Consider the following 18,365-nt stretch of genomic DNA (forward strand, 5'->3'; position numbering starts at 1 on the left):
AACAATGTAACAACAATTCAAAAGCGAAAGAATAACGTTGCTGTTTAAACTGCTTTAAAATGCTGGGTTTTTGTAGCACATTGATTTTAGAACTGTTAAAAGGCAGAGGTGTCCCTTTACTGAGAAATAATGCCCACCCTTAGACCAATCAGAATCGAGTATTCAGGCAATGATAAATGGTAATATGATATTTGTTCCTTATGGAAGATGGAGATAAACTTTGGGTGCATTACTTACCTTAGTTGTATAGTAAGTTAGCATTAGGTTGCTAGTTGGATTATTGCTACATTTGAACATATTAACATAACATAACTTGAGCATAAGAAAGTAGAGATAAGTAGCCAAATAGTGTAAAATAACATGATGCCATGGGTTGGTTTTCTTCCTGTCCTCCCCAATTTTTTGAGTCACCAGCCGCCACTGCATCACATGCACTGTATGAATTCATAGCATCAGTTATGAGCCATAACACAGTATCCATAACACAGCTTAGTACCTTTTTCTGGCACAGTGTTAAAGAGACACTGTAGCACAGAGGTACGGAAAGAATAAATGGGAGAGAATGTAATTAAGACTGAGCTCCACTAGAGAGGCATTTCTGAGCTTCATGTGAGGAGATATTCAACTAAACTCTATTTTTTTTTTCTAGTGTACATTTTTCAGGGACATTCCAGTTCACTACTTACCTGTTTCACAAATTACTCAAACCATACTGTTCAAGGTCATTGTGGATCTTTGACTTAAATCTCAAAATCAAAGCCAGGTCAATTTTCCCCCAGTGTGTAGTTGTGATTGCCTTGAACAGATTATCTTTTCAGTCTAAAGAAGAGGCGTAGTCGGCCAGAAATGCTGAACTGTTGCTGCAGTGCATCATAAAATAAAACGGCTATGTTCTATTTTCAGTTCTGCCAGTGATGCTCTTTGCCGCTTCATTGCTTCAAGATATGTGGCACAATATCTTTACAACCAGCAATTCTGGCTACATGACCATAGAGATATTTTTAAATGGGCTCTAATGCTTACTAACATAAAATTGACGTGGGGGTTATCAAAAACCTGCAGATTTCAGAGGGGTGCACAGTAAAATGTCCAATGTCAATTCTAACAAAGTACATAGGAATCCAATTGGGACCATATGCACTCTGTAAAGAAAAAAGGACGTCTCGCGAACGTGATGAAAAAGTACAAAGTTTATTTCCAATACCGGCAGTGACAAAGCGCACGAATGACACCTTGGATTCAGCAGAGTCAGACTGAACCACAAACCTTTCCAGAGGCTGCTTCTTATTTGTTTTCGAAGCTTTGATCAGGAGTGTTGAATACACATACCAAGACGGATGTAGTCAGTTCTTGTAACACCTATCAATTAGGCCATAGTGTATTGGCTGTCCTGTTGTGATTGAATTAGCACGTCTGTTGACTTGAATAGTTCCCAACCTCTCACTCCCGGTCGCTATTCTACCATTGTACCAATTGTATTGTGATAATGATAAGATCAAGGGAATGTGTGGCCAGCAGACATATTGGCATCAGAGACAGATTTCTTAAAACTCTGTAAGAGTTGATTTAATACTGAACATTTTATTGTGTCTATTCAAAACAACCAAACCTTGTTAATTAACCGTGAGCTAATCTGGAGTAGTTTTAATGAACCTTCTGGGTCCCTCATTTTCTTAAATTTTTTGACCACCTCACAAAATATTAGACATACAATATATAATATGCAGGTTTTAGGAGGCTGTTGGTCCTTGAATTTGCAAGGATTGCCTGTCAGGTTTATAGTCTATAGATTTATAGTTAACCATTATAAGTTCTTTCACTGTCCATGAATAACTGTTTACCTGTGGTTGAGGTGAAGTTGACAGAACATTATTATTAGAACTTGTGTCCAACGGCAGTTTGACTTGGCTAAAAAAGAGATTGCATTTCTTGTTGTGGGACTCACATTGCATCGAATAAAAAAAGTCTCATGATACTTAAGCTCACATGATCAGAAATGCCAACATGCTACTTAGTATATTCAATACACGTGTCTGTGTTTTCACAAATAATGTGACAGTTTGCGCTGTTAAACAATATTATAACCTGCAAAAAAGTTGTTAGTGTATGAAATGGCTACCCTCCAGACCAGGTTGGTTATACTTACAGCAATTACAGTTGAATTCTGTGATCAATTCACTGACAGCTGTTTCTCTTTGTGAGAGTGAATGTACGCCAGCATGTTTGGACTTGTGCCACTGTGTGTGAGTGTGTATATATGTGTAATTTGTCAATGGATTCAAATGTAATTTCAACATCAACGTCACGTTCAAAGTTTGATATTTCATGACAGCTCTCTGTCTAGATAAGATTTAATTCAGCACAAATTGCTGCTGTCCTATAAATACCATTCAAAAGGGCAAGGCCACTGGGGTGATAGTGGCCTTGCCCTTTTGAATGAATGCAAATATATAAGGAGAAGTATTTTAGGCAATGAACGAAATTGAAAGGGCAATGAGAAGACTGCACAGAGCTCTAGGAGCAGTTTACTCTTTGCTGTTAAACTGAATTCTGTTGCAATTAAAACAGAATGCATCAGATGAACTCGACTTTTAACTCAGGAAGGGAATGAGGCACATCAGCCACACACATTTCTTATCTGTAAATGTTACTAAATGTAGTACTTTAGACTCATGATTTGTGCAACACTACATACAGTTGGTCACACAAGCTTTTTAAAGAGAGTGAGACATTTTATCATGCACGTGGCACCTGTTGTAATTTAGGGTGAGAAAGAGACTGCAACTCTACGGCAACAGAAGCAGAGCTAGATTGTCAAAAGCAGACCGCCATTTAGTTATGTCTAGCCCCTCAAAAGACATATCAACCTAATTTCTCTTTACAATGAACTTTAAACTTGTTTATCTATTATCTAGAGCTGTTTCTGCATATTTCAAGGTCAAGCCACATCTGTGATTAGATATGTAGTGCAAATGAGTTCAAAACTTCTCCACATGAGGTTAAATAGCTTTTCCCAAAGATTGTAAATTAATATTTAAGTACAATATTTGTTGATGTCAATAAAATTTAAGAAGTATCTCTAAGCACATATTCATTTATTCATGTTTGGACAGCCATTTGACCCAATGTAGCATGTTCCTACTAAAACCAAAAAATACACAAAGTTGATTTTACACAAAATAGCCTATAAAAGTATACACAATACTTTAAATCACATAAATGAAGAGATGTAAATCCAGTGTACACTTATAATTGTCTGTTCTTTGTCCGTGTTGTCTAATTTGCATGACAATTAGAACAACCAAAAACAGAAAAGAAATGTCTTATTTTACGTCGGTTTCAAAGCAGGGCAAAATGCAATTGGGCTTGCCTAGAGTCACGGCATCCAATGATACAGCAGCTCTTAGTCCTATTTAGTAACCTAGCTGACGACGCAGTGCAGCTGGTGTCGTGACCCGAGGCAGCGAGCGGAGAGGAACTGCAAAGAACATTCAGGGAACGTAAAATAATTAAACAAACGATTTAACACATCACGACTTAAAACTATCAAGGGCATTCTGCGACCGGGAAAGAAATGTCTGCAAAACCAGGTCAAATATATTTAGTGACTGGGGGTTGTGGTTTTCTTGGTCAGCACCTACTCCGAGTGCTTTTGGAAAAAGAAGATAATGTGAGGGAAATTCGGCTTTTTGACAAATACGCCAATCGAAGCTTGCGAGATTATAGCACAGGTGAGCTTACTTTCTGCTGAGAATCTATCCAGATACCTATTCAGATATGCACGTATCGATAAATTGCCTACATTATATATAACCTAACTTCGCACTGCAAAAAGCCGACACAGCTTTGTGTGCGCGAAAATGACTTGTTTTCTTGATAGTGGGAAAAGCTGGCAATTCTAAAGAACGTTTTTATGTACATCCATTTTAACAGTTAGCGCCTTGTTATACACAGCTCATTGATTCAATTGACGTGAGTATTTTAACTTTCATTAATAAAATAGATCATTGCGCAGTTTTCTGTCAATATTTATATAACTCAAATGTAAATATCGCGCTCTCGCTTCTTTCTCTTAAATTCAAATTCAAGTAGCTTTATTGGCATTAAATACACATGTAATTATTGCCAAAGCATGCACACCAATTAGTTAAATCAGAATCTAATAATAATAAGGGAGGTGCCTTGAGGGAGGAAAAGAAGAAGAGCCACTGGCTCACAGATGGCGCAGGGGCGAGTACCTGTTAAGGTGAGCCGGTTGCGATAACCCTTATCGTATTTTGTATATAATTAGGGCTGCAACTAACAAGAATATTGATCATTGATTAATCTGGCGATTATTTTTCCGATTTACTGATTAGTTGGATTATGGAATGTTCACTTTTATTTCTGGGAATATTCAAAAAATGAACAAATTGCAAGTATTGCTCGTCGTGAACAATGCTTTCTTTGAAACAACTAAAGTTATAAGACAAAAACATGCATGTATGCTATAAAGCACCTGTGCATAATAATGAAGGTTTTTATGAAGTGTCAAAATTTGAAAAATTGATTTCATAGAAAGCCATGTGGGCCTTCTTTTAATGCATTCACCCCTGGGCCAAAGTTCACCGATGCACTGACTTTTAGTCCAAGGTAATCATAGCTTAGTGTGTGTTCTAGGGCGGTGTTCCCTAGAGTAAAGAAGTATTTGCTTTCCTAATCTTTGTAGTTTAAAAATGTATTGTCATGGCCTAGTTCTGACGGTATTGCTCCAGCAGATTCAAGTTCTGCTGTGGTTCGGTGGTGACATTAGGACCAGGTCACTGCAGAGAGTAAGAATTTAATTTCCATGTTATGCAGAGCGAGGCCAGGTACCGAAGACTGTTCCAGTAACACTGCTAAATCATTGATATAGATCATGAAAAATGTTGGACTGCAGCCCTGCGTTACTCCACACCCTTGTGAGAAGAAATGTGTTATTTTTTGCCAAGTTTTATTCTGTACTTGTTTATTTATATATTGATTTAATTGGGTCATACATTTTACTCCCTACACCACTTTGCAGGATTTTATGATATAGACCTTTGTACAAGATTGATTGTGAAGTCAATGAAGCATGCAAAAATATCTATTTTATTTTTTGGTATACATGTTCATTAAGATGTGTAGGGTGTAAATATGGTCAGTTGTGTGGTGTTTTGGAAGAACGTCTCTTACTCAAGACACTGTGTTCTGTAAGGAAGGCCTGTATTCACCGGGCATTAAGAATACTGCAGAAAACCCAAGATTACTGCTTACACGGATGCCTCTGTGTTTATTGCAATCAAGTGAATTGAGTAACTTACGTAAGGCCTTCTGCAGCTCAGGGGTGCTGTATTTAAGCATTTCTGTTCTGATACTGTCAGGACCACAGGCTTTTCTAAGTTATAGTTTTTGAATTATTTCAGTTCTTATTTAGTTGTCCGGTGGATTCTGGTTGTCCTTGATTGTTGATTCAAATATTTTCATTTTTTCTTAAAGGCATACTATGCTGGGTTTTTTTAGCCTTGCTCTGGTCCTGTGTTTACAATTAAAGTAGTCTCCTTCATTGTCTTTAACCCTGTCGACTCACCCCATTCTTCCATGCTGCCAGAAGCCATTTGAGGGCTGTGTTTCTGTATTCCTGGACTGTCCAGTTCTTTTTAGGCACGCATTGATTTAACAAGGGTCTGAAAGCAGGGTTTGTGTCTAACACTGAAGACACTAATGAAAGGGGGGGGGGGGGTCCATGTCGTGATAGCATAGTCAATCACACTTGTCTCAAGAGCTGAACAGTAAGTGAACCCGCCTAAGGAGTCCCCTCTGATCCTACCATTTAGAATGTACAGGTCTAAGGGTCAACAGAGATGCTCTAGATATCTACAATTTCTGTTCTGAGCACAGTCGGGGCTTTCTCTCTGTATTGTTGGTGATATGAGGTGCAAAGGTTTTTGTCCAAATACAGTGAGCTCCATAATGTTTGGGACAAATACATTTTTTTTATTTGGCTCTGTACTCCACAGTTTAAAATGTGTAATCAAACAATTCACCTATGGTTAAAGTGCAGAGTCTCAGCTTTTAGTAAAGGGGTATGCATTTTGGTTTCATAATGTAGAAATGACTGCACTTCCTATACCTAGTCCCTTCAGTTTAGGGCACCATAATGTTTTGGACAAATGGCATTACAGGCATTTCTGATGAGTCAGGTGTGTTCAATTGCTTTCTTAGTGCAGATATAAAAGAGCTTTCAGTATCCCATCTTGATTCTATGCTTTTGATGGCTTTTGCCTTCTGTTAAAGCCATTACTCAACATCAAGACCAAAGTTGTGCCCTGACAGATCAGAGACCTCTCTTCAGGAGGCAGACGTAGATGTGTCCGTTTTTGTGAAGTGGTGTCCTATCCAATATATTTGCCACAATATAAGAATTAAATCGTGCCTTTTTCCTCCTTGCAGATGGAATATTTAACCTCATTTGTTAACCAAACTAAGGATAAATAGTTTCGACAGAAAGGCAGCCAAATAAAAGATGGGGAAACTAGTAACGCCCGGTAGGCTAGGTAGCTAGCTGCTTTGTTACTAGGTTCCCGCATTTCATAGGTAGTTTCCTTATATTGTATTTGGCTGCATTTCTGACCCAACAATGTATCCTTAGTTTGGCAAATGAGACTTAATTCTTCTATCATGGTGGAGCTGCTCTCTTTAGGTTCTCCTTTATGCTGGCCTGCTGAAAGAGTCTCATTCTCCTCCTGGAACTCTTTCACCTCTGCCATTATTTCATTTACAACAGCCCTTCCCTCCCTCTCCATCTGGCAAACCTCATCTCCTGGCTGTGGGAGGGGCTGTGTTCAGACATGAGCTGTGTTCCGGCCATGGAGAACTCCTGGAACTCTGCAAAGTCCTGCTCCATCAGGGCCGGGCTGAATGTGTTCCATGTAGCTGGGAGCATAGCAGCAGTACTGGGGGAAACAGGGTTTGCTGGTGTTGGCTGCCAGTGGTTTGTCCTGTTGTTCTGACTGGATATTGTTAGGGTTGGTAGCTGCAGGTTTTCCTTTTAGAGGAAGGAGATCATCCTCAGAGGAGTCCAGGCTGGCCCCACTGCCCTGAATTAGAACTGCACGGTTACGGTACTCATTTGTACAAGAATAATATCGCTGAACAACATATTGTAAACCATTTGTTTGGACCATTGCTAATGTAAAATGCTTATCCCACAATGCTAAAATGTATATACAGAAATTTACATTATTTTTATATGCAATAAAATCTCTCTCTCTCTCTCTCTCTCTCTCTCTCTCTCTCTCTCTCTCTCTCTCTCTCGCGCGCTCTCTCTCGCGCTCGCGCTCTCTCTCGCTCTCTCTCTCTCTCTCTCTCTCTCTCTCTCTCTCTCTCTCTCTCTCTCTCTCTCTCTCTCTCTCTCTCTCTCTCTCTCTCTCTCTCTCTCTCTCTCTCTCTCTCTCTCTCTCTCTCTCTCTCTCTCTCTCTCTCTCTCTCTCTCTCTCTCTCAGCGCGGGTGAAGGTGGTGGTGACACAAGGGGACATAACAGACTACTCCAGCGTGCTGGCAGCAGCCCAGGGTGTAGACCTGGTCATCCACACTGCCAGTCTGGTAGATGTGTGGCACAGGGTTCCTGAAAAGGCTATCCACGCTGTCAATGTACAAGGTGAGACTGGCAGAGGCAAGAGGAAGGGCAGTAATAATGGGATTTAAAGGAAACTGATGTGGTTTTAGTACTTTTTTGCGTTCACAAACGGCTGAGAAACATTTAAAAATGATTCTTGCAAAAAAAAAAAAAAGCTTCTAAAAGCCTGTGCCGAAATTGGCTAGCTTTCCCCCTTTGCCAAAAGCCAGAATTTCAGTTGGCGGGGTTAACTGGGTTTTTTCTTACAGTGAAATCTTTTCTGTATGTCATATGTAAATGACGCTCTTGCCACTTTTGTGTGGGAAAGGCAAGCTAAGTTGAAAATGCCTAAGCAATACCCCTTCTCTGAATGCGTAGAAAGCAATTTGATTTTCACAAAAATGAAGAGACCTTCAAGAGACATCACTAGGAGCATGTCGATACAACAATATGAGTGTGTAGAGACAACTCTAGGAGTGTGTTGAGGTGCTAGGAGTGTGCAGAGACAACACCAGGAATCTGTAGATATAACACAAGGAGTGGGTTGATAATCTGTGGGGAGGGGTGGATCAAAAAAGACAGGATACAAATATTCTCATGGCACCCAATAGAAAATAAGTAAAATAACAAAATTCATTTTATCATTTACATGTACATCCCTTAATAAATTTTGTTTTTTTCTCATTTGTACACAATTTAAGGAATTTTAGGTGTGCAGTCTTTCATTTATGGAAATGGTTTTATTTATTTTTTTTATTTAACCTTTATTTAACCAGGTTAGTCTCATTGAGATTAGAAATCTCTTTTTCAAGAGAGACCTGGCCAAGAAAGCAGCAGTCGATTACAGACACAACAAAATTTAAACATTTAACATACTATAAAAGCAGACACCTGCATTTTGCATGTGGGGTTGTGCAGCATGCTGAGTGCGCACTGCGGACATGTTTTCAACGGGAACAAAGAGACTAGAATGGAGGGAGGTTTGAAACTAGTGATTAGTTAAACAATGGCACATGGAGCGATGCCAGACAGATGTGTGTGCCTCGAGATCAGTATGCCATGTTATGACTGGTTAGTATTTAAAATAGACCGCAATATAAACCATGCAACATTTTTCCTGTGCCTGATTTATATTAAAACTAACACAGTGGATGGCTTCGAGCCAGTCAAAAAAAATAGGTAAAACACAGAATGCTTATAATAACCATTCAACACATTAACTGTTAGCACACGTACGTACATTTGGTCATAAGGTTGCTACATTCAGTCTGGTGCTAAATTATGCTATATGCCCAGAGTTACAGCCTTACCCCAGGTTCACACTCCAGCAACTCATGTGATGGGTTGCTCAAGTGTACTATGCTGTGGGTGGGGCAAAAACTTCCTCTTGTGTCCTCTAAGGGTAAACCCATACATCATCCAACCTGGCATCACCTGGCATCACTCTCCCTGCCCACAATTGGCTGCTTATAGGCATGTTTTCAATTTTTAAAACAGTGTTTGCTAAATGGATATCGATTGTATATTTTGGAAATCCCCACACAGCAATAATTAATGAGTCCTCCTTAACAGAACAATGTGGGAGGGAATGGGAAAACAAAATTTTAAATTGGAGACAGTTCACACGTCGGATGTTTAATCTGACTGGTTATAGCACAATACTCCCCTTCCTTCTGGTTGCTCCACTGGCTTGCCTCACATCGCCAGCTACCCCAGCATGCCTTGTGGGCACAAAGAATGGGCTCTCATTGAAAATGGAGGCAAATCACTCATTTCCTGGTTTTATTTTTTATAATCATAGAAAGTACAAGGGGCAGTCCCTGCCAACAAAACAAGCATACGAGCAAGTATAAATAATACTGTTCATGCCCTGTTAAATGCAGTGCTACAAATGGGTTGTATGGCTGTAAATGGGTTTTAATGGTTTGCACTCACTATAAACATGCATAATTACATTCCGTGGTTCTTTCAGTTTCCTTCTATTTTGGAATGGAAAACATAGACATGTTGTTTTTGAACAGTTTTTGGTAACTTAGGAAACGCCTTTGTGACTTTGTAAAGTTTTTTCTTTCTTCTCTGATACTCTGAACACTGTAACCAACAGTTGTACTGATGGCTGTGTGAAAATATGAAAACCATATGTCACAGGAACACGTATGATATTATGTATTAGGTATTGGGTACACTGAGTAGTAGACAAGTAGTACAGGTATACTGGTAATGGCTGTTGTTTTACAATTCTTGCCTGTTTTCCTCATCCTGTAAACAGGTCATATTTCAAAACTTATGGAGAGCATGTGCATGACTGTGGTATCTAATAGAATAATGCACTTGGGGAACTATGGATTAATAAAGTAAAACCAAAGTTTGAAGCACTACAACATATTGATTGTATTTGTTCATTTTTTTATTTATTTGTATGTGTATTGGGTAGTTTACTTGTTTGTAGGTGATACGGTTTATTAAAGGATGTCAAAAGTCTCTCTCTTTCTCTCCCACTCTCTCTGTCTCTCAGGTACAGTAAATGTGATCAATGCATGTGTGGAGACTGGAATTCAATACCTGGTGTACACAAGCAGTATGGAGGTTGTTGGACCCAATGTCAAAGGAGACTCTTTTGTCAGGTGATGCACAGAGCCAGACTGTTGACTCACACCCAGTCACATCAGTGTCTCTATCCCTTCAGTCACTGACCTTTTGGCTTCCACTTCTTTTTTCCTGAGATCACATTTCAGTCTTTAATTAGATCATTCCTGGCACAAACAATAAGCGTCAGATTTACTTCGCGTTTTGTGACTATTTTCAGGCGCAGATGGGACAGTCTACCCCAGAAACATGCATTGTATGTATCAATGAGGCACACGTATGGGAGTATTACTTTTCACAAAAATAAATAAATAAATAATTGATTCACAAGTAAATGTAGCTGATCCACAAATAAATTTAACAGATCCACAAATAAATTCAGCGGATTTTCAAATAAATGCAGCTGATCCACACATACACGTAACTGATCCATTAACAAATGTAGCCGATCCAGGAATAAATGTCGCTGGTTCATATTTGTGCATCGCCTGTCGCTTGCATTTGTTTGTGCATTTTTTGACAATCTAAGCGCCATGATTTACAAAAAATCCACAAATAGGTTTTTTTTTAGTCCAGCCAATCAGATTTTAAGACATCCTTTTGCTAACGCCCGCATTACTCCGACCAATCACAGCACGCACACAGTTCAGGATTGTATTGTGGAGTGACAACTGCTCGGTTGAGAAGATTGTTGTAATGGTTATCTCTTTGATCAATGAATGAAGCCTTTGGAGAAGGGAGAAGGGCTGACAAAGTTTGGTGCTGATGAGAAACAGTCAGTGGGTTTACATGTTTTAAAAAGTCGATTTATTGTATTAGTCCGGCTAAAACTGGATTTTTAAAAATCATGTAAACATCTTAGTCCGACTGAAATCGTACGAAGTGAGATTTTTCAAAGTCGGACTAACATACCTAGATAATGCGGTTCGGGGTGAATTTACTATGGCATGTATACGCTTCAGTCGGACTACAATTGGCCTAGGCGTTCTGCACATGTTCCGTAATTTATGCTCACGGTGGCCAAGCGGAATCAATAACGTTTCAGAAAATATATAACTTTAAAACATTTAATTCAATCTTCTACTGGGACTTTTGCCGTTTATTGAGGGTGTGACTGACAATTTCGGTGCCGCTGACTATAATCAAATGTTTTTCACATTTACCGTTCAATTGAGCAAGTAGCCTGCCATTCAAAGTACATTTTTATGGGTTAGTGTTGTCCGATTGTACTTCACGTTAACCTTGTACGGTGATCAATAAAGGCTAACAGCACAGTACCACTTAATTATTGTCGCTTCTATCACCACTGTAATGAACTAAAAAAAAAAAAAAATGCGACAAACGACCTCTTCTGTGAGAAATGCATTGTCGAGCTCACGCGCATACACTGCTGGCGACACTCTGAAGCTCCGTTTTAGTATCATGGTGAAAAAAAAACATTTCTGGGCGGACAAGGAGACCAACTTCATGTTATCGCAACTAAAGGAGTTAAATATCCTAAAATATATGGATGGAAGAAAAACGCGGAATGACGAACTATTCAAAAAAGTTGTGACAAAATTGGAGGAAGCAGGATTTATAAGAAGCCTTAGTCAGACACACCTTGGTCAATGATTAGATTCTTTCCGAGTCATGTATATTGGGACAACGACAATAATCCAATTAAATCTCATCTTTGACCAAATCGAGCTATTAATATAGCTCGATTTCAACTGTGCATGTAAACGTACTGACTGTAACTTATGGTCAACATGGCCACCTGTAAAGACTTGCAACATAACTTCTTATAGTTAGCTTGCTTGCTGTAGGCCCTGCACAAACATTAATTTTAAAGCACAATTATAGAGGGGACCAGTGTCATTATAGGCCTAGATACAACAATTTCCCCACATCCAGTGACGATACACAGTACAATGTTCAGGGTTAAATCAACTCATACAGAGTTTATATGAGTTCACTATGGCCAGAGTGGACTCATATAAACTTTGTATGTGTTGAATTATCACTGGACATTTTGCTGTGTATTCAATGCACTAAGCAGGAGGGTTTTTTTGTTGAACTTTGCAGGCAGACTGCGAATGCCCCAACATAAACTCGACAGCCCGTAAAAGTTTTATGCATGTAAATCTGGCTAGGGCTACCGAGCTACTGCAACAGGAGGGTAGTACAGAAAGAAAATGCATTGTATGGTGAGCTCCATTGTGTTTGGGACAATGGCATATTTTTACATTTTATTTTCCGATTATCTGCTTTTATTAAAGAGTATTGTTATGCATTTTGCTTTCATCATGTAGAAATTGCAGCCCTTTTTATACATAGTCCCCCTACCCCCATTTCAGGGGACCATAATATTTAGGACAGTTGAATTCACAGATGTTTCGGATAAGTCAGGTGTGTTCAATTGCTTCATTAGTGCAGGTATAAGGGAGCTTTCAGTATGTAGTTTCAGTCTTTATTCTAGGCTTTCAATCTCTTTGGAGTCTGTTATTGGTTTTTGTCAACATGAGGACCAGAGTTCTGCCAATAAAAGTCAAGGAAGCCATTATGAGGCTGAGAAATAAGAAAAAACACAGTCAGGGACATAGGCCAAACCTGTCCAGAATCAACTGTTTGGAACATCATTAAGAAGAATGATGAGTCACTGGTGAGCTTAGTAATTGCAAAGGGCTTAGTAGGCTAAGGAAGACTTCTACTATTTATGACCAAAGAATTCTCGCCATAATGAAGAAAAAACCCAGAAAACCTGTCCGACAGATTAGAAACACTCTTCAGGAGGCCGGCTTGGATGTGTCAGTGACCGCTGTCCACAAAAGACTTCTCGAACAGAACTACAAAGGCTACACAGGCAAGATCCAAACCACTAGTTAGCCGCAAAAACAGGGTAGCCAGGTTGCTGTTTGCTAGGAAGTACCTATCAGCACCTGCAGAGTTCTTGAAAAAGGTCTTGTGGCCAGAGGAGGCCAAGATTAACCAAGATGGATATCAGAATGATGGCAAGTGTGGAGGCCAAAAGGAATTGCCCAAGGTCCAATGCACCCCCCTCATCTGTAAAACATGGTGGTGGGGGTGTTATGGTTTGGACATGTATGGCTACCACAGGTACTGGCCCACTTGTCTTCATTGATGATGTAATTGCTGATAGCACCAGCAGAATGAATTCTGAAGTGTACATCTTATCTGCTCCAGTTCAGTCAATTGGCTCAAAATTCATTGGACAGCACTTCAGCCTACAGCGAGACAATGATCCCAAACATACTGCTAATGCAACAGAGGAATTTTTCGAAGACAAAAACTGGAAAATTCTTGACTGACCAAGTCATTCACCCGATCTGAATCTAACTGAAAATGCATTTCATATGCTGAAGAGAACTTCAGGCAACTAGCCCCTGAGACAAGCTGAAGCTGAAGCTGGCTGCAGTAAAGCCCTGGTGGAGTATCACCAGCGAAGATACTCAGTACCTGCAGACATAAAGCAGTTTTTTCATGCAAAGGATATGCAAGAAAGTAATAAATATGACTACTTTCATTTACATACCATTAATATGTCCCAAACATTATTATGCCCTGGAATTGGGGGGGGGGGGGGTGTATAAAAACTGCTGTAATTTCCACATGATGAATTCAGAATGTATGAAAACATCCTTTCATAAAAGCTGGGAATTTGCAATTTAACCACAAGTGAATTGTTTAATTACAAATCTAAAATTGTGGAGTACAGAGCCAAATCAATAAAAGTATGCCTTTGTCCCAGACATTATGGAGCGCACTATATTTCCGCTACATTGCTGAAACATTCAGGATTTACCACATAATGTTACCAGGGACAGACTATTTTCACGTTGTTAGATCCAATGAGTCATTCCAAAGGTCAGTTCACGCTGGGTTCTATAACTGGAGACTTACCCTCCAATATGAAAAGGAGCACAGAGCACACAGACACCTCATTATCTCAGCCTTCCTGCTGGGGAAGGAAGCTGTTTTGAAAAGCAGTTGATATCTAACAGCTGTATCTGCCATAATGAAAAGAGGAGGTGGCTTTTAATGGGAAAAGAGAGGAAATGAATGCTCCCTATAATTATCATGGTGTCAATGAGTCATAGGTCTTCATTGGTCATTTGTGATCATGTTGGCATCATGTGGTTTGCTTTTTGTTTCTCATTGGAATGCAATTGAAGGAGAACTGCTGAAAAGGAGTAGTGAAATAGCTGACTCTTGACCTCCAAATATGGAAACATCATCATGTCAGATGCCAGTGACTGGTTCATCCAGGGTTTGTTGTTGTTTTGCTGTCGGTTGTACTGCCTTCACATTAGCAGTAGTTAATGCCAGCTCAGATACACAGTCATGGCTACACAGGCTGAACCACACCCCTTATACACTTACACACAGATGAACACACACCAATACACACCCAACCCCATTAGTGGCTTTCTGGTCATCTGTTTACTGATGTAATCTATTTTTTCTGATAAGTCTTTTTTGTTCTATTTGCTAAATGCTTCTCAGTATTCCATGTGTCAGAGTTGTTTTGTGTCTGTTATTTTCTATCGGAAATATCTCTAAATGGTGAAAATGAAGGAAAATGTTTTTTTTTTTTTTTTTTGAAAGATGTTCTATTTTTTAATTGCATGCGCAGAGATATGTCTTGAATCCGTGGAGATGTAATGTACTGGGGACAAGACTGTAAAGATTTCAATAAAATAAGCATGAAATGCCATGTAAATGCCATATACGACAAAGGACTTTTACAGGAAGGCGGTGTACTTCTTATATCTTTGTTGTTTGTCTTCTACTGTTGAAACTCAGTTGGCCGCACTGCTCACATGTGTATCTTTCAATTTGAAGTTTATCTTATTCTGTCATCATGTTTTTCTCATTTTCCCTTTCACCCGGTTTGTCATTTTTGCCCAAAACCTTGTTGAAATCTCAGTCTAGAAATAGTAATTTCCCCTCTCTCATGCACAGAGGAAATGAAGAAACCGTGTACAATGTGTGCCATGAGATGCCCTACCCCAAGAGCAAGGCGGAGGCTGAGAAATTGGTTCTAGATGCCAATGGAAAGAAGGTACTCTAAAACAAATGTTGTCAGAGCAGTACATTACTAGTACTGTAGGTTTGTTGCCTTGTTCTGCATGTCAGACAGGACAGAGTAGAATTGGAAGGCCATGTGGATATTTACCTGTAGAAGCTGTTTTATATCTCCCCTTGAATTTGTTTATTAGTATTTTGGGAGTTACTTAGGTAATTTTAGTATTCCAAAAATGTTTGGGTAGGAGCGCTTCCTGGACTCAAATTGAGTGTGTTTGAGGTGCTCTTTGGATGGGATCAAAGAAAACTCTAAGGCACTCTCTTTTTTAACAATTAAAATGCCTTTATTGTTGTGGCATGGTCATATTAAACCTTTAAAAACAAACTCCGACGCGTTTCAGCATCAAGCTTTCGTCAGGGAGTCAAAACAGTTCTCATGTTTTCCACATTTTGAGGGATGGAGTCTGTTTGTGAGACAAAGTGAAGGTAATGAGGCTGAAAAGCTGACTAGCTGGTCTGCTGAAATGAGCAAAAGTTATGTTTGGTTTGTTTTTACTTTATTTTAGTTTATTATTTTTGCCTGGGACCATGAGGGGGAAGGGTGAAGATTTTCCTTTATTTGTTTCACGTCTGTTTGTGGGAGTGGAATACGTGCTCTCTCTGTGGCAATAACACATTGCTCTGAAAACCAGAATTACCCTAGGGTGTTGCTCTGTGCGGACAGTAGTGCTCTGCTATTCGTATAAAGTCCAAAAAATTTATTTGAAAGAGTATTGAGTAATGTCCATAATTAATGTCAAAATGTCATAGTGATCTTCTCCATCATCAATGTCAATACTTGTTTCTCCAAAGAAAGACTTGTTTTTTTTTACATACTACATATTGCTCATTGCATGCTTCATTTTTATACAGTTCATTCTTTGTGCATACATATGATATCAACACGCTACAGCATTTGTAGTTTCACAAATGTAAAATACAAATTAAATGTGAAAGCTCAGCCAAAAATGTGAGTTTACCTGTGTTTATCCAAGATCAGAGCTTCAGCTTCAGGTTTTAAATTTCCATCAACATTCTTTCAATGATGGAACCATCATTTTAAGTAAATACTTAAAAATCTCATCCATACAGTTCAGAAAACAGAATGAATATATGGATTAAGCCAGCCTGCACATTTAAAAGGAGCCAACAATTATATGATATAGAATACAATATAGTTGTTTTTTTTAATTATGGAAAGGTGCTGTGAAAAATTATAGGGCAATGTACAAGGCAGGAGGTTTCGTGCGCAGTACAGAGCAGTTCAATGTCAAAAAATACATCTCTGCTACTCTCTCTCTGTCTGTCTCTCTGTTTCTCCTACCCAGGTTAATGGAGGGGCCAGCCTGTACACCTGTGCCTTGCGCCCCACGGGGATCTATGGAGAGCAGCACCAGTTGATGAGGGACTTCTACCAGATGGGGGTGCGCACAGGGGGCTGGGTGATCCGAGGGGTCCCAAGTAATACAGAACATGGCCGCGTTTATGCAGGTGTGAAAGCAGCCTCACCCACATCACAGTTCCTCTCAGGCAATTCAGTTGAACATTCATTTAAATGTGTGCTATTCATTAATGCAGTTCCTTTGAAGGGACAGTCTGACTTTTTGGGAAATTCACTTTATAGCAATCTTACCCATAGTTAGATGATAAGATTGATGTCAGTTTCATCCCTTAGCAACCAGTACAAAAATATTACAGAATATCTACGAGTTGCATGTAACAGTGTTACCACTATGAATTGCTGCAGATGGAAGCAACATTAGCACTGTTTAGTGAAGTGAGGAAATGCATTGCAAGATGCATTGTGCAAATATCTCAACTGTGGAAATGCAAGGTGTATTTCCATCTCTTCACAGAGCTAGCGTTACTTCCATCTGGAGCATTTCATAGATATAGCACAGTTAGCATGCAGCCCGTAGATATTGTCTAATATTTTAGTACTGGATGTACAGGGATGAAATTGGTCTTACCAATCAATCTTACCATCTAACTATGGATAAGTGAATTTCCCAAATAGTCAGACAAGCAACACTCTGCTTCAGTCTTCGAAAATGTTTTGAAAGATAAATTTTGAGACTTGATCCAGTATAACTGTACCACCAAGTCCTGTATTGACACTGTACTTTCCCACAACCTCAGGCAATGTGGCCTGGATGCATTTGCTGGCGGCGAGGTCCTTGCAAGATCGTCCCCACGTAATGGGAGGAGAAGTATACTTTTGCTATGACGACTCGCCTTACAAGAGCTACGAGGACTTCAACATGCAGTTCCTGTCGCGCTTTAACTTCCGGGAGGTGAAATTGCCGCTGTGGCTGCTTTGGGTTGTGGCATGGCTGAATGACCTGCTGCACTGCCTTCTGAAACCAGTGTGCAGTTACACACCGTTGCTCAATCGCTACACACTGGCTGTGGCCTGCACCTCCTTTACCATTAGCTCTGACAAGGCCTGGCGGCATTTCCAGTATCGCCCACTCTATGACTGGGACCAGGCCCGGGCTCGCACCCAGAGCTGGGTCAACACCTTTCCAGATTCTAGTGCTAAGGATTCTTGACATAGTGGGACATGGCCTCATACATGCGTTTGCATGATTAAGTTCTCTGTAGGGACACTTTCCCACCAATAGCTTGGAGGAAGGCTATGAACTGAGATTTGTTTCTTTTATTCAAAATTTTTTCCCTTTTTATTGTAATAGAGAAAGCAGATCTGTGGAATTTTTGTGGAAGAGTTCAATTTATTCCGCCGTACTTTTGTAAGTAGAAAAATAAATGCAGGCACGTCTTCGTTTCAAAATAGGTAGTTTAATGTAGCAAAGGAACTAGTGGGTCTGTTACCCAAGTACAGATAAACAAAGAACCAACAAATGACGGAGACAGTGAATACTTATACCCTGTTCCTTCAAGGAAACAAAAGGGCCAAACGGTTATCGTTAAACACATCACGGGGAAGGGGGGGGGGGGGGGGGGGGGGGTAATCAGACATTGGGGGGGAAGAAACAAGGTGTGGGGGGAGTTGGACTGAAGTAGGGGGTAGAGGATATCACACAATGGTACTGCATATCAAAGTGAGACAATTTGACTGGGCAAGGGGGTAGA

The 18,365-nt window shown here is 39.8% G+C and overlaps 1 protein-coding gene across 1 annotated transcript; it reads left to right on the forward strand.

Moving 5' to 3' along the window:
• The first annotated feature begins 3,424 nt into the window (after positions 1–3,424).
• LOC118221781 (3 beta-hydroxysteroid dehydrogenase type 7-like) lies at positions 3,425–17,936 on the forward strand. The gene is made up of 6 exons (XM_035407152.1): positions 3,425–3,731; positions 7,506–7,661; positions 10,135–10,243; positions 15,171–15,270; positions 16,601–16,763; positions 17,412–17,936. Exons 1-6 carry the CDS (start codon positions 3,575–3,577, stop codon positions 17,822–17,824), a joined length of 1,098 nt encoding a protein of 365 aa, XP_035263043.1. The 5' UTR covers positions 3,425–3,574; the 3' UTR covers positions 17,825–17,936.
• The last annotated feature ends 429 nt before the right edge of the window (positions 17,937–18,365 follow it).

The sequence above is a fragment of the Anguilla anguilla genome, chromosome 2 (genome assembly GCF_013347855.1).
Source record: "Anguilla anguilla isolate fAngAng1 chromosome 2, fAngAng1.pri, whole genome shotgun sequence".
In the NCBI taxonomy this organism is placed as follows: domain Eukaryota; kingdom Metazoa; phylum Chordata; class Actinopteri; order Anguilliformes; family Anguillidae; genus Anguilla; species Anguilla anguilla.